Raw genomic sequence first — 10993 nt, 5'->3', positions numbered from 1 at the left:
CATGTGCCACTTGAGGTGAGAATGTAAAAATTGTATAAATGTGATGTTTCTGAATTTAGCACATAAGTGTGGAGTACAAACGTATACTATAAAACATTTCCTGGTGAATTAAATGCATTTTAAAAAACACACCTAAGAAAAAAACCAAAAACAAGCCTACGACAGAATCCCTGTTGATTAAGAGGTATTTTATTCCAAAATTCTAAATATCAGAATCAAATCAAAACTTACATTTTTCAGTTTACCCAATCATAGTATTTTGAAATTGTATATATACATAGAAAAATACAACCTAATAAAAACACTCAAATTTGCATTAGAATGAAAAGAATGAGTTGAAAAGCAAACCATAGCTTTAATAGCTATATATTTCATATCAGTACAAAATTACTGGGACACAATACCCATTTTTTTGCACAATTTATAATTTAATACAAAATAAGGTGACTTTAAATGTATATTGCTCTCTTTAAATGTACCGAAGACCTTTGAAACAAATTCATAGTAACTGAAAATATTCCCATTTATGCTGCAAGTATTTACTGCATGACAAAGAAACATAAAATGCAGCACTCTTGTTAGTACGTTAATTTTTTGCTTGTGCAAATAATGCTCTACTGATTTAATGCACGAGCAAACACAAAAAAAGGCCAAAAAATTCCATTACAAAAAAATAAAACATTACATGTTCAGCACATTTGTATCATAGCAAATACAGGTCTCCTTCACAGACTAGAAAAGCAAAACCTGTAAAAGTTTTTTGAAGATGCAAATGCTACATTAAATCTTCCATTACTTTGCAAAAGCCAAGGGTCAAGTTATTCACGTTTAATGCAGCGTATTTGGAGAAGTCATTGCATGACAGGCTAGTTTTCCTGTGTTATGTTAAAATTCTACACATTGGAAAAAAATACACCTAAATACCACCATCACATGAAAGAGTAGTAGTACTACAGACTCAAGCCCAGTTTTGTACAGCCTCTAGTCAAATCTTCCACAACGGACCTAAAGAAGGTGGTAGCAGTTCTTGAGAACTCCAGTTAGTATTGGACACACTTTAGGAGGTACATCCTGCTCCACCCAATGTGGGCGATCAAAGACTTCCGAAACCATTAATTCATCACCTCCACTGAGCACGCTGGTTCTGTTCATGTCCTTACAAATACTGACCACTCTAAGCCAGCAAACACCACGGCCCTTCTTAGGCCCTTCTAGGCAGAGGACTCAGCAGTGAACCAAGTCAGACCATATTATATTGCACATGGAGGTTCAAGGCTAAAGATTCAGTACCAGAGAGCTCAGATTCCACTCACACCCGTGAGGGTTACCAGAGCTCAGCAATAACCATGATCCCACCTGTGGCATCCAGTGTGACAGGGGCCACTGCCAGCAGAGACTAACAGCTCTGCACATCCCAGAAACAAACCAAAATCATCTCTTTGCTGTAAGCCTCATCTGGTCTCTGCCACTACTTTTTTATTTTTTGGATTCCTGTTTTTCTTTAATAAAATACTTTTTTTCTGACTCATTAACAGCCAGCAGCATTGAACACAAACAATCACATTCAAAGGGTCACGTTACTCTGGACCAAAAACAAAAACTACCTTGATTTTCACCCGGGTAATGCTGCTCTGTGACTGCCTGGGAGGGTGTAAGAAAAAATAGTGCAGGGCTTTGTCAGGGTAACCAACAGCAAACCCTAATGCTGCAAGAATCTAAGTGCAGCATGATTCCTTCAAATCACCAAGAGCATGCTGATTATAGCTGAAGTATTTTTAAAATACCCTTTAAGACTATTTAAGCATGGACACAAGTTTAGAAACAACTAAATATTTAAAACCTTTGCTTGGAATAAATGTTTTATAAAGAAAGAGCACATGTAGTAAACTTTCTAAAGTTTTCACAAGAATTATGTGAATTAGAGATCAATGTGTACATCAAGACTTAAAACAGAAAAAACCTGATACTTGGCAGACAACGTTGGCAAACTTCCTCAAAGATTTCAAATTACATTGATAAATATAGCCCATATTTGACTTTACAATCATGCTTAAACAAAAGCTATTTCCATGATTTCATAGTTTCTTGAAACAAATGTAAACCTATATATTAGGTTCCTCACTTTACATTTTCTAAATATTGTCAAATATAGATAATATGCTTTCTGTAATAAAAGTCACTTTTCAATATTGATCATGAGATGCTGCATTAATTGCAAACTGGAGTACTTAAATAATTTCATATTTCATTATAAAAGATATAGCTCTTTTAAAATGTTTTTATTGTCTAAATAATTACACAGCTGCTGATTTTATAGTCATAAAAAAATCTGCTTCTGAAACATAGCTCTCAAAAGAAGACTAATTTTCTGTTGCTGTACTTGTATTTTTTAAATGCTCCCAGTATGCATCTTATTCACAGCAATTTTGAATCAAAGGCATTAATTTCATTCTGAAATATCTTTTTTAAAGTTTCTTTAAAAGCTTTAACATCATTCTATAGTACGTGCTGTAAGAATACATCAATGCCTGTAAGTCATTATGAAATTTATACTGACACAAGTGCATACATAATCTGGAATCTTATTCCTGAATCTAGAACATGCTATCAAGAGTTTCCTGCACCCCCATTCAGGAAAATTTCCAGTTTGGAATCTCCCTGAAACACAAATGTTACTTTAAATTGAATTTTGAGGTGTTACATCTATGCTCACTAAGTAACCTCTATACTCCATTTACATATGCTACTGGGGTCTTTTATTTTTATCTTTTTATTTGCTTTCATTCTCCAGCAGAAGATGAAGATTTTATTTTACGAAATAAAAATCACTTAAATAAGTCTTACTTTATGTAACTTCAAAAATGGAAGATACTTTCCATAGCTACAGTAGTTGTACCAATAAAATGTACCTTCTTATCCTGAAAATCAGCAAAATGAGTTTCCAGTTGCCACAGTAAAATTAAGATGCAGTTAGCACTGACATTAACAATGCTATGGTATCCCATCCACATGAGCAGGAGGGATCTTGACCATGCTTTTTTAAAATACTCTTTTTCATCTACTAACACCTACACATGCAAGTAGTCCAACAAATTTCAAGTCACCATGGAGTGTACATGTAATGAAAGCACACATGTAAGAATTAGAGCTATAATCTGTCTGACAGTCTCTTAAACCTCTTACCCTACTAAGATTAAGACTGGGTAAAACCAATCTTCTTGCACATAGATAATCAGCTGACAAAGTGTGTGAACCACAAGCCCATGTAAGTTACTGAAAATGCTGTTTCATCAAAGTCACATTTTGAGGCCAGGATCAAAGCCTGACTCCTGATTCTCTACTACATTATGAGTAACAATACTAAAAATACAGACAAAAATAAAACATTGGCCACACTGAAGACCTTGAAAATTCAGTGAAAGAGGAATTATGCCCTATACCCTTTCATGTAAACTAATTTTATCTAAACAAACTGCCTAAACCAAACCCATGTAAATGGATAAATATGCAAGCCTATATCTGGTGAACATACTGGTCCCCCCAGACTCTGTGTTGTCTTCCTTACAGACTCGGATGCCATCGTGGATCAGCGAGTAAGAATGGATTTAACAACAAAAGCCATTGGTGGATTTTAAATCTCTGAAAGGATGCAGAAATAAGAGTTGAAACAAACTGCTCATTTCAGAAAATTCTGGGTTTTGTGGGCACTGCTGTATGTATGGAGGAGATGCAGCTGTGAACAAAAACCCCAAGGTACAAAATCAAACCAGAGCTTTTGCCCCTTTAAGAGCTTGTCTACATTGAAATCTCACTGCTGTAAGTACAGTAGAAGTCTTCCTTTGTGTGCCTGGCTGTATACAGGGAGTTTATACTGTAATTTATTCCCTTTTTGGAAAAGAGAATAAACACATCTCATAGAAGGCACGTTAGTAATAGTTTAAGTATGTCCGCTCTAGGATCTGTGCAGCACAGTTAGCTGTGTTTGCAAGCTGAACAACCTCCTGATTTGCAGTTACTTGTCTACTGAAATGCATAGAAAATGCTCTCGTGTCAATCAGTGTCGGAAGCCTCATGTTACTACACCAGTGGTGAGAGAAATAAGCTGAGAGTGATGTAAACTGATGGCTTTAAACCACTGATCTTTTGGTATGTTTAAAAAACAACAGTGAAACAAAATACTTAGTGTCTTTTCTGGTAATGAAATGTATTGAACATAATGAAATGTCTTGTGTAAGGAAATGTCTTGTGCAATGAAACATGCAGGGACTGAAACAATGAATGAATCAAATGCAACAAGTCAATGAGACAATGAATGGGTGAAATGAAACAAGCCAAATGAACCTTTACTTTTTGAACCCTTTTGCACTGCCAGCTCTTCTCTGCTTCATTTGACTCACTGTTCTCTCAGGGCAGGAGGTGAGGGAGGTGTGAGTGTGGCTAAAGTACTGGTGTACTTTAGATCCATGATCCAGATCCATGGATGTGGCTGGCAGAGACCCTAGTTTAAACAGCCCCTGTGTCACTCCATCCTGCACCTGGGCATGGCCAACCAGAGAAAGTGAGGATTAACAGCTTCCCTACAGTGCACCACTTAACCTGTCACACAGTGTTCCCTCCAGTGTTTTGCTAGAAACCAAAATACAATAAGAAATTTACAGCCTTCACTTCAAACCCTGTGGAGGTTTGACTTGTGGACATCACGGGTTTTCTCAGACATGTCTGTTGGCAGCTACAGCCCAGCATCTTGTCCCTGGCAGTACATGGATGCATCCATACTGCCAAGAATTTTGAAACACCTGGATCCTGCTCTGTGGAAATACACAGCAGAGTCTTGGGATCTTGCCCTGAATCTTTTCCCCAAGTCCCACACAAAGCACATCAGCCCCAGATTTTTATCGCTCACTTGGTGTTTGTAGGCTCAAACCCTACAGTAAAAGACCGAGCACCTGGAGAACAGTATTTGTAAGGTCTAGGGGGAAACCACAAGACAGATGACTGAGCAGGCAGGGTAACAGGTGTGCAGAACAGGTATCACATGTAAATGATTCCACTGAATATTTCCTATTTCTTGAGCAGGAGAAAAAATTATCATCAGAGCTAATGGGTAAAGAACATTCTTCAGTACTGTGAAATAAGCTACATTCATATTTTTTTTTGTGCAACTGACTTTCAAGAGCCAGGCAGTGAAATGTAGTGTACTCCAACACAAACAACTGAAACCAAACGTGTAACCCAGCAAGCACCTCTGGAAGCTGTTGGCTCCAAGAGCAAATGCAGAATCTGCGTAGCAATTCATGGAGAGTCAGTACATGAATCAGAAAAGATGATGTTTCCTGTGTCCCAGTAAGCAAAATCCCAGCACAACTCTTACTTGAGTTTCTCACACGGGTCAGTGCGGATGCGTTAGTGGCAGTAGGAACGGCGGTAATACAGAAGGGAGGATTTAAGTGTATTGCCCTTGTTTTGCACAAGCTGATGCCTTCCAAGGCCAGCTGCTCTGCACTCATGAGTGTTTGTTCATTAAGGGGGAAGCCAGTATTTGTAAACAAGATGTAGGCAAGTGTACTTTTCAGAATGTCTTACAGATAAAACTCTGCTTAAGCTTCTGATGTTCCTTCCCCATTCTCATGTGGTTGCAGTTGTTCTCTTTCTTGTTCTTCCTGAGGTGGCCTCACACGTTTGAAAAAGCCCATCTGTGATTCAGAGAACAATTAGGACATTGCATTGTGATTTGCAAAACATACACACATTCTCTCTTTCCTTCATGATCAGATCTTAACTGATTAAGCTGTCTTTTCACTCCTACTGTCTTCCCCCATTTCTGACCTCCAAAGACAGTAAAAAAATTAAACAGTTGAAAAATTAAACTGAGCTCAGCACTATCACAGACCTGCTCTTTTATTCAGCTTCTTCCTGAAAAAGCTGAAAAGCTTTTACCGTTGTTCCAAAAACTTAACTGATTCAGATGATTAGGGGACCAAGGCATTTCTGCGAACTGCTGGTACTATATGAATAATACATCACTAGTAGGGAAAAGCAAACAATACAAATCCCCGCAAACACAGTACTTACCCTGTACATGACAAACACTAGAACAGCCAGGAGCAGTAACCCTGCTAGGACGGCCAAAATTATAACCCACACTGGCACAGGCATGGGCTGTGGTTGAATGCCCCATGTAATATTTGTAGCAACCTAACAGAAAAACATGATAAACCACACTTTGCATCACAGTGACATGCTGAGTTCATCCATGCAGTTTACATCTTGTATACCTTTATCCTATCATGATTATAATCTTAATCCAGTATAAATTATTTTTTCTCTCCAGTATGAGTCAAAAGTCATAGATTAATTGGTGAAATAAAGAATTCACTAACCCAAACTTAATAGGATTTTAAAATTAAATGATAACAGGGGGTTGGGGGTTATTTTGCTTGGGTTTGCTTTTTTGCAATCAGTGATAACATGGCAACATATCTTCTGTAATTCCTGATGATTTTCAGTAAAACTGTAGTAATCTGGAAATATTTTAGAATTAGAGAAAAAAAATTCAGGTATTTTCCTTTTTTTATCTCAAAAGGCAGTACTTTCTGAAGCAAAAAATCAAGTCCTTTTTTTTTTTGGGAGAGAAAAAACCCCAGTTAATAATAGGCATTAGAAACCATATTCAAAAATAAGACAATCACAGTCCTTTTCTACCTTTTCCTTAAGATCTCTTAATCCTATAATGCTTACCAAAAACTTTCAATTTGCCAGCCCAAACAAGTGGCCTACATTCTTCTGTTTGCACCCCATCTCCTTTCCCTTTGAAACCCCCTGAGGCACAGATGGCCTTTGTTCCACACTCACATAGTACTTCATATAATATAATGGAAGTTCATTATTCAAGCTCTAAGTGCTACTACAGCCAAAAACGAATTTAAAGGAAACTATTTCTCTAACAACAATGGCATTAACAGGAACATTAGGACTGTTTGCTATAATTTTTTTTTCATTTTCAATTAAGTCTTTCAAGCCACAAATATTGTCAACTCCAGTCTGTTTTACCTTCAACAGTATGTGTACAACTGAAAAAAATACATGAAACAAATAAAAAATTATAAAATTAAAATTATACCAAGCCATAAAAATGCTACTCAACAATAATTGTCTTTGCATTAATTTTGAAGTGATTGTGTATATGTATATATATATATATATATATGTAACTCAAACTGGATGTAAATTACTTACTACTGTAGAATTGTGAATATCTTCAAAGGAAAGGTTCTTATAAGGGAACTCTATAACACTGAAAGAAGCAGATGATTTGAGAGAGTAGGAATGATTCTGATTTTCTTTCTGTGTAAGAAAAAGAAATTAGTATTGCATGTGGGTACAAAAATCACTTTTAATGTTTCAGAAACAGTGACAGAATATTCAGAGTCACTCACATTCATGAAAGTTTGGGTCCAAAGGCGTGATTTTAAATACAATATTGCACTCTTTCCCCTTTCCAGGTGGCCAACTTGACAGACAATCTTTAAACAGTCAGCAGTTCCACAGCCCTGTGTATAAAAATAGGAAGGATATTCCAAGTATGAAAATATTTTGAAAGTCATTAATGGCATTACTTTACCCATAAACCTACACTGGCAAAGCACCATAAACTATTAAAATACATTAAATAACCCCCAGTAGTGGATAATTACTTACAGTTTGCAGTTAAAAAGACAGTGACATGGTAATATGCTTATTTCCTATTACAGATTATTTCCAATCATGTTTAGAAAGGACAAGTCTTCCTTAAATTTGTTTTTAAGGACTTAGCACAGGATTGTAGGTGTATTGTCAACATCTCAGTGCTGAGAGCTCACCAAAGTGTGCACATCCCCCTCCACGGCAGCTAAATCCCTTCGGCTGATGCGGTGGTCACGGTGATCTTCCCTGCCAAGTGTTTCATTCCTGTCATCATCCTTGGGAGCAGAAATCTGGGATACACCAAGGGAATCCAAACAACGATTTAGATAATTGCAGTCTTCAAGGTTAAGGTCAAGAAAATACCTAAGTGCAAGTTTCTCTCTTTCGATCCTGGCTATTCTTCAGACTCTGGCTGAAAATAAATCATTGCAAATTGTACAGCAGAAGCACAGGAACTTCATATTTATATATTCACAGAAACTGCTTTTTGTTATCAAAGATACACAAGTATTCTTTGTTGTTCTATACACTGAATATCTTCCCTCAGTCCTTCTTTTGCTCAAATTCTTCTTCAACTAACATACTGATTTTTATTGCTTGTTCTAAACTATCCTAGAATTCAACTCTCTACACTCAATTAAACTTGTTGGGTTTTATCTGGTCCAGCCTAGGAAAAAGGAGTTTCTTCTGCTCTGTAAATCTCATGTTTTGCTGGCAGTCATAGCTAACCCCTATTGCCTTTTGTGACCTTTGGATGAGGGCCTAGATAAATAAGCTAGCAATGTAAAAAAAATATATACCATTTTCTTCCAAGAAACAAAACCCAGAAAATTTAGATAAACCGTCCAAAAGCATCTGGTATGTTTTAGGTTTTAGTTCATGACCACATTCATTATAATTCCATTGCTTTGGACTTAGAACTCATACAGAACAGCCTTGAAGTTAAAAAAAAATATAGGAAGAAAACCCCACAATAAAAGTAAACAAGACAAACTGATCTTTGAATTGACAATTTTTAACTGTTGTTTACCTTTTACTTCACCTGGTATATACATTGACATGTACTGTGGAAAAGTGCAGCCACAGATGAAAAACTATCTCAGTTTCTCATATTCTCAGGGATTTGGCTGTTTTAACTGTTTACAAAACAACCAAACATCCTTCATTCCACTCAAAGGGAAAGTCCTGCTTACCTTAATTTTCAGTGGGTTGATTTCCATGTCAGAAGTGCAGTTCATGGGACCATCAATTTCATACTGAACAATATACAAGAGCGTGTTGTTTTTATATTTGTAAGGCCACTGCAGAGTCATCATCACCTTGCTGAATGCACTTGGACCATTGTTTCTCAGCTGATTATGAAAACAAAATTTACAGATGTAAAAAAATAATTCTGCTTTCTCTATTAATGTGCATATAGTTACTTCATATTTGAGCCACAAATGTGGTACTGCCACTACCCCCACCCCCATCCCCACCCCCCCCATTTATGGCAACAGCATCAAAACTTTACCTAAAAGTGGTAACAATTTTAACTATTGTTATTCACACAGCTCTCTTGGTAAGTTTTGCTTAATTAAACAACCTAGATTAAATCTGTGGTAATTCTTTTAGGGAAATTTTAAATACTTAAACTTTTTCAGAGCAAAAGACTTCAGAGTAGTGATTCAGAATAGATAGAGTACAATAATTGACACCCATGGGCCATTTCCTGAGTTCACATTACTTCAAATGTTTCACCTAGATTTCAAAAGGCAATAAAATAAAATATGTGTAGTTATGTGGGTAATCAACCCCTGTTACACTAATTGCAGGCATTCCAACCCATCTTGGATATACCAGTTTTTGGCCCAGCATTAAAAAATCATAAAATCTTTCCTTACATGCAAGACAAAATAAAAGAAAAAAATCATAATTTACTCCAGAGAAAAGCTACACCAAATGATTTATATTCATTTATCACAGAACCATGTCACTGAAATCAGTAGTAATTCCACACCTCATAGATATGCTGAACTAGAGGCCCAATATCATCTTCTGTTTCGGGATTCTCCTTTGGCTGCCAGTTGGCAATAGGAAGGAATATGTGATCAGGGGACGACACACTAAACAGCAGAGCAAAGGAGTTGTTATTAGCAAGTATGAAACAATAAATGTGATTCTCTAGAACACCTAAAAAAAAAACCCCAACACGCTTAAAATACAATCTCCACTTCTTCATCCTCTATATAAAACACAAAAGAACAGAAGTGGTTTGAATATTAAATGTTCAGTTCTGTTCTCTACATTAAAAGATGATGAGAGACATACATGTCATCCAAAAACCAGTGTGAAATACTGTGACTACAATGAGAAATACTGATGATGTAGAACCTTAGCAGTACAGTCCTAAGACTAATTCAGCATGCCCTGAAAACAGTGAAGATACCAATCATGCTTTTCCAGTGCGCCATCCCCCACCTCTCAGATACCGAACAAATTCGTTACAATAATGAATGTAGCAGAAAACTTAAAAAATTTTGACTCAGGAATCCAACTTAACTGGTTAAGGAAGAGGACTGTACAGCTTATGGATGGGATGTATAGATTTCTGGCAAGGAGAGGTGACGGACTAACCAAGTCATTACAACATTAATACTATGCTTGAGACTGAAGAAGGTGAGGACATTGCAAACTTCAATTCCATAGGATTTTCAACTTTGGTTTCAGGAGTTTTCAGATGAAACCCCAGTCAGGTTTGTGGAGGAGAAAAGTGACCAGCAGAAATGTAGAACTGCAAACACGAGGGGTGATATTTTCTTCTTTTAAAAAATATCTCTAGTAATGGAGGCACAATATTCCTTTTTGGAATTAATTTTGTAATTATTTAGAATGATTTAAGATCTGAAAGTCCAAGGGCTGGCTAGAGAGAACCATATGGTCTTTATGATTAAAAATTCCCTGAGCCTTCCTGAAAACTTATGCAGATCTGAAAGGAAGTTCAGTGAATTTAAAGAAGCAAATGTGCAAAGCTCATTAAAAATGTTTATTAAAATAGTATTGCTTACCCTCTAATTTCAACAGCTGCTAAAATAGCAAGGTCAGCCTGATAATATGCTACTGGGCTCAGATTGTCATACAGGTTGGAACTGCAGGGAAAAGAAAAGGTAAATTCTTAAATGAAATAAGCAAAGTATTTAATAAAAAAACCCTCCACACTTCACAGTAATTGTATGTAACATCATAGCATGACTCCTGAGCCACTATAGGAAAGCACATTTGTTAGAAACTAAGGACCAGATTCCAGCAAGTTCTCACCTAAATGCATGGA

The 10993-nt window shown here is 36.5% G+C and overlaps 1 protein-coding gene across 1 annotated transcript in view; it reads right to left on the bottom strand.

Annotated features, from left to right (window-relative positions):
- Positions 1 to 228: 228 nt before the first annotated feature.
- Positions 229 to 10993, bottom strand: part of ITGAV (integrin subunit alpha V) — a 46070-nt gene continuing 35305 nt past the window's right edge. The window contains exons 23-30 of the mRNA XM_082285147.1: positions 10731 to 10811; positions 9683 to 9788; positions 8877 to 9035; positions 7860 to 7973; positions 7437 to 7550; positions 7237 to 7344; positions 6073 to 6195; positions 229 to 5693 (exon numbers count right to left, since the gene is read on the bottom strand). Coding sequence (XP_082141273.1) covers positions 5598 to 5693; positions 6073 to 6195; positions 7237 to 7344; positions 7437 to 7550; positions 7860 to 7973; positions 8877 to 9035; positions 9683 to 9788; positions 10731 to 10811 — 901 coding nt within the window. The 3' untranslated portion in view covers positions 229 to 5597. The remainder of the gene's footprint in view (positions 5694 to 6072; positions 6196 to 7236; positions 7345 to 7436; positions 7551 to 7859; positions 7974 to 8876; positions 9036 to 9682; positions 9789 to 10730; positions 10812 to 10993) is intronic.

The sequence above is a fragment of the Coloeus monedula genome (genome assembly GCF_965178545.1).
Source record: "Coloeus monedula genome assembly, chromosome: 7".
In the NCBI taxonomy this organism is placed as follows: Eukaryota; Metazoa; Chordata; class Aves; order Passeriformes; family Corvidae; genus Coloeus; species Coloeus monedula.
This window is presented reverse-complemented; position numbering and strand designations above follow the sequence as displayed.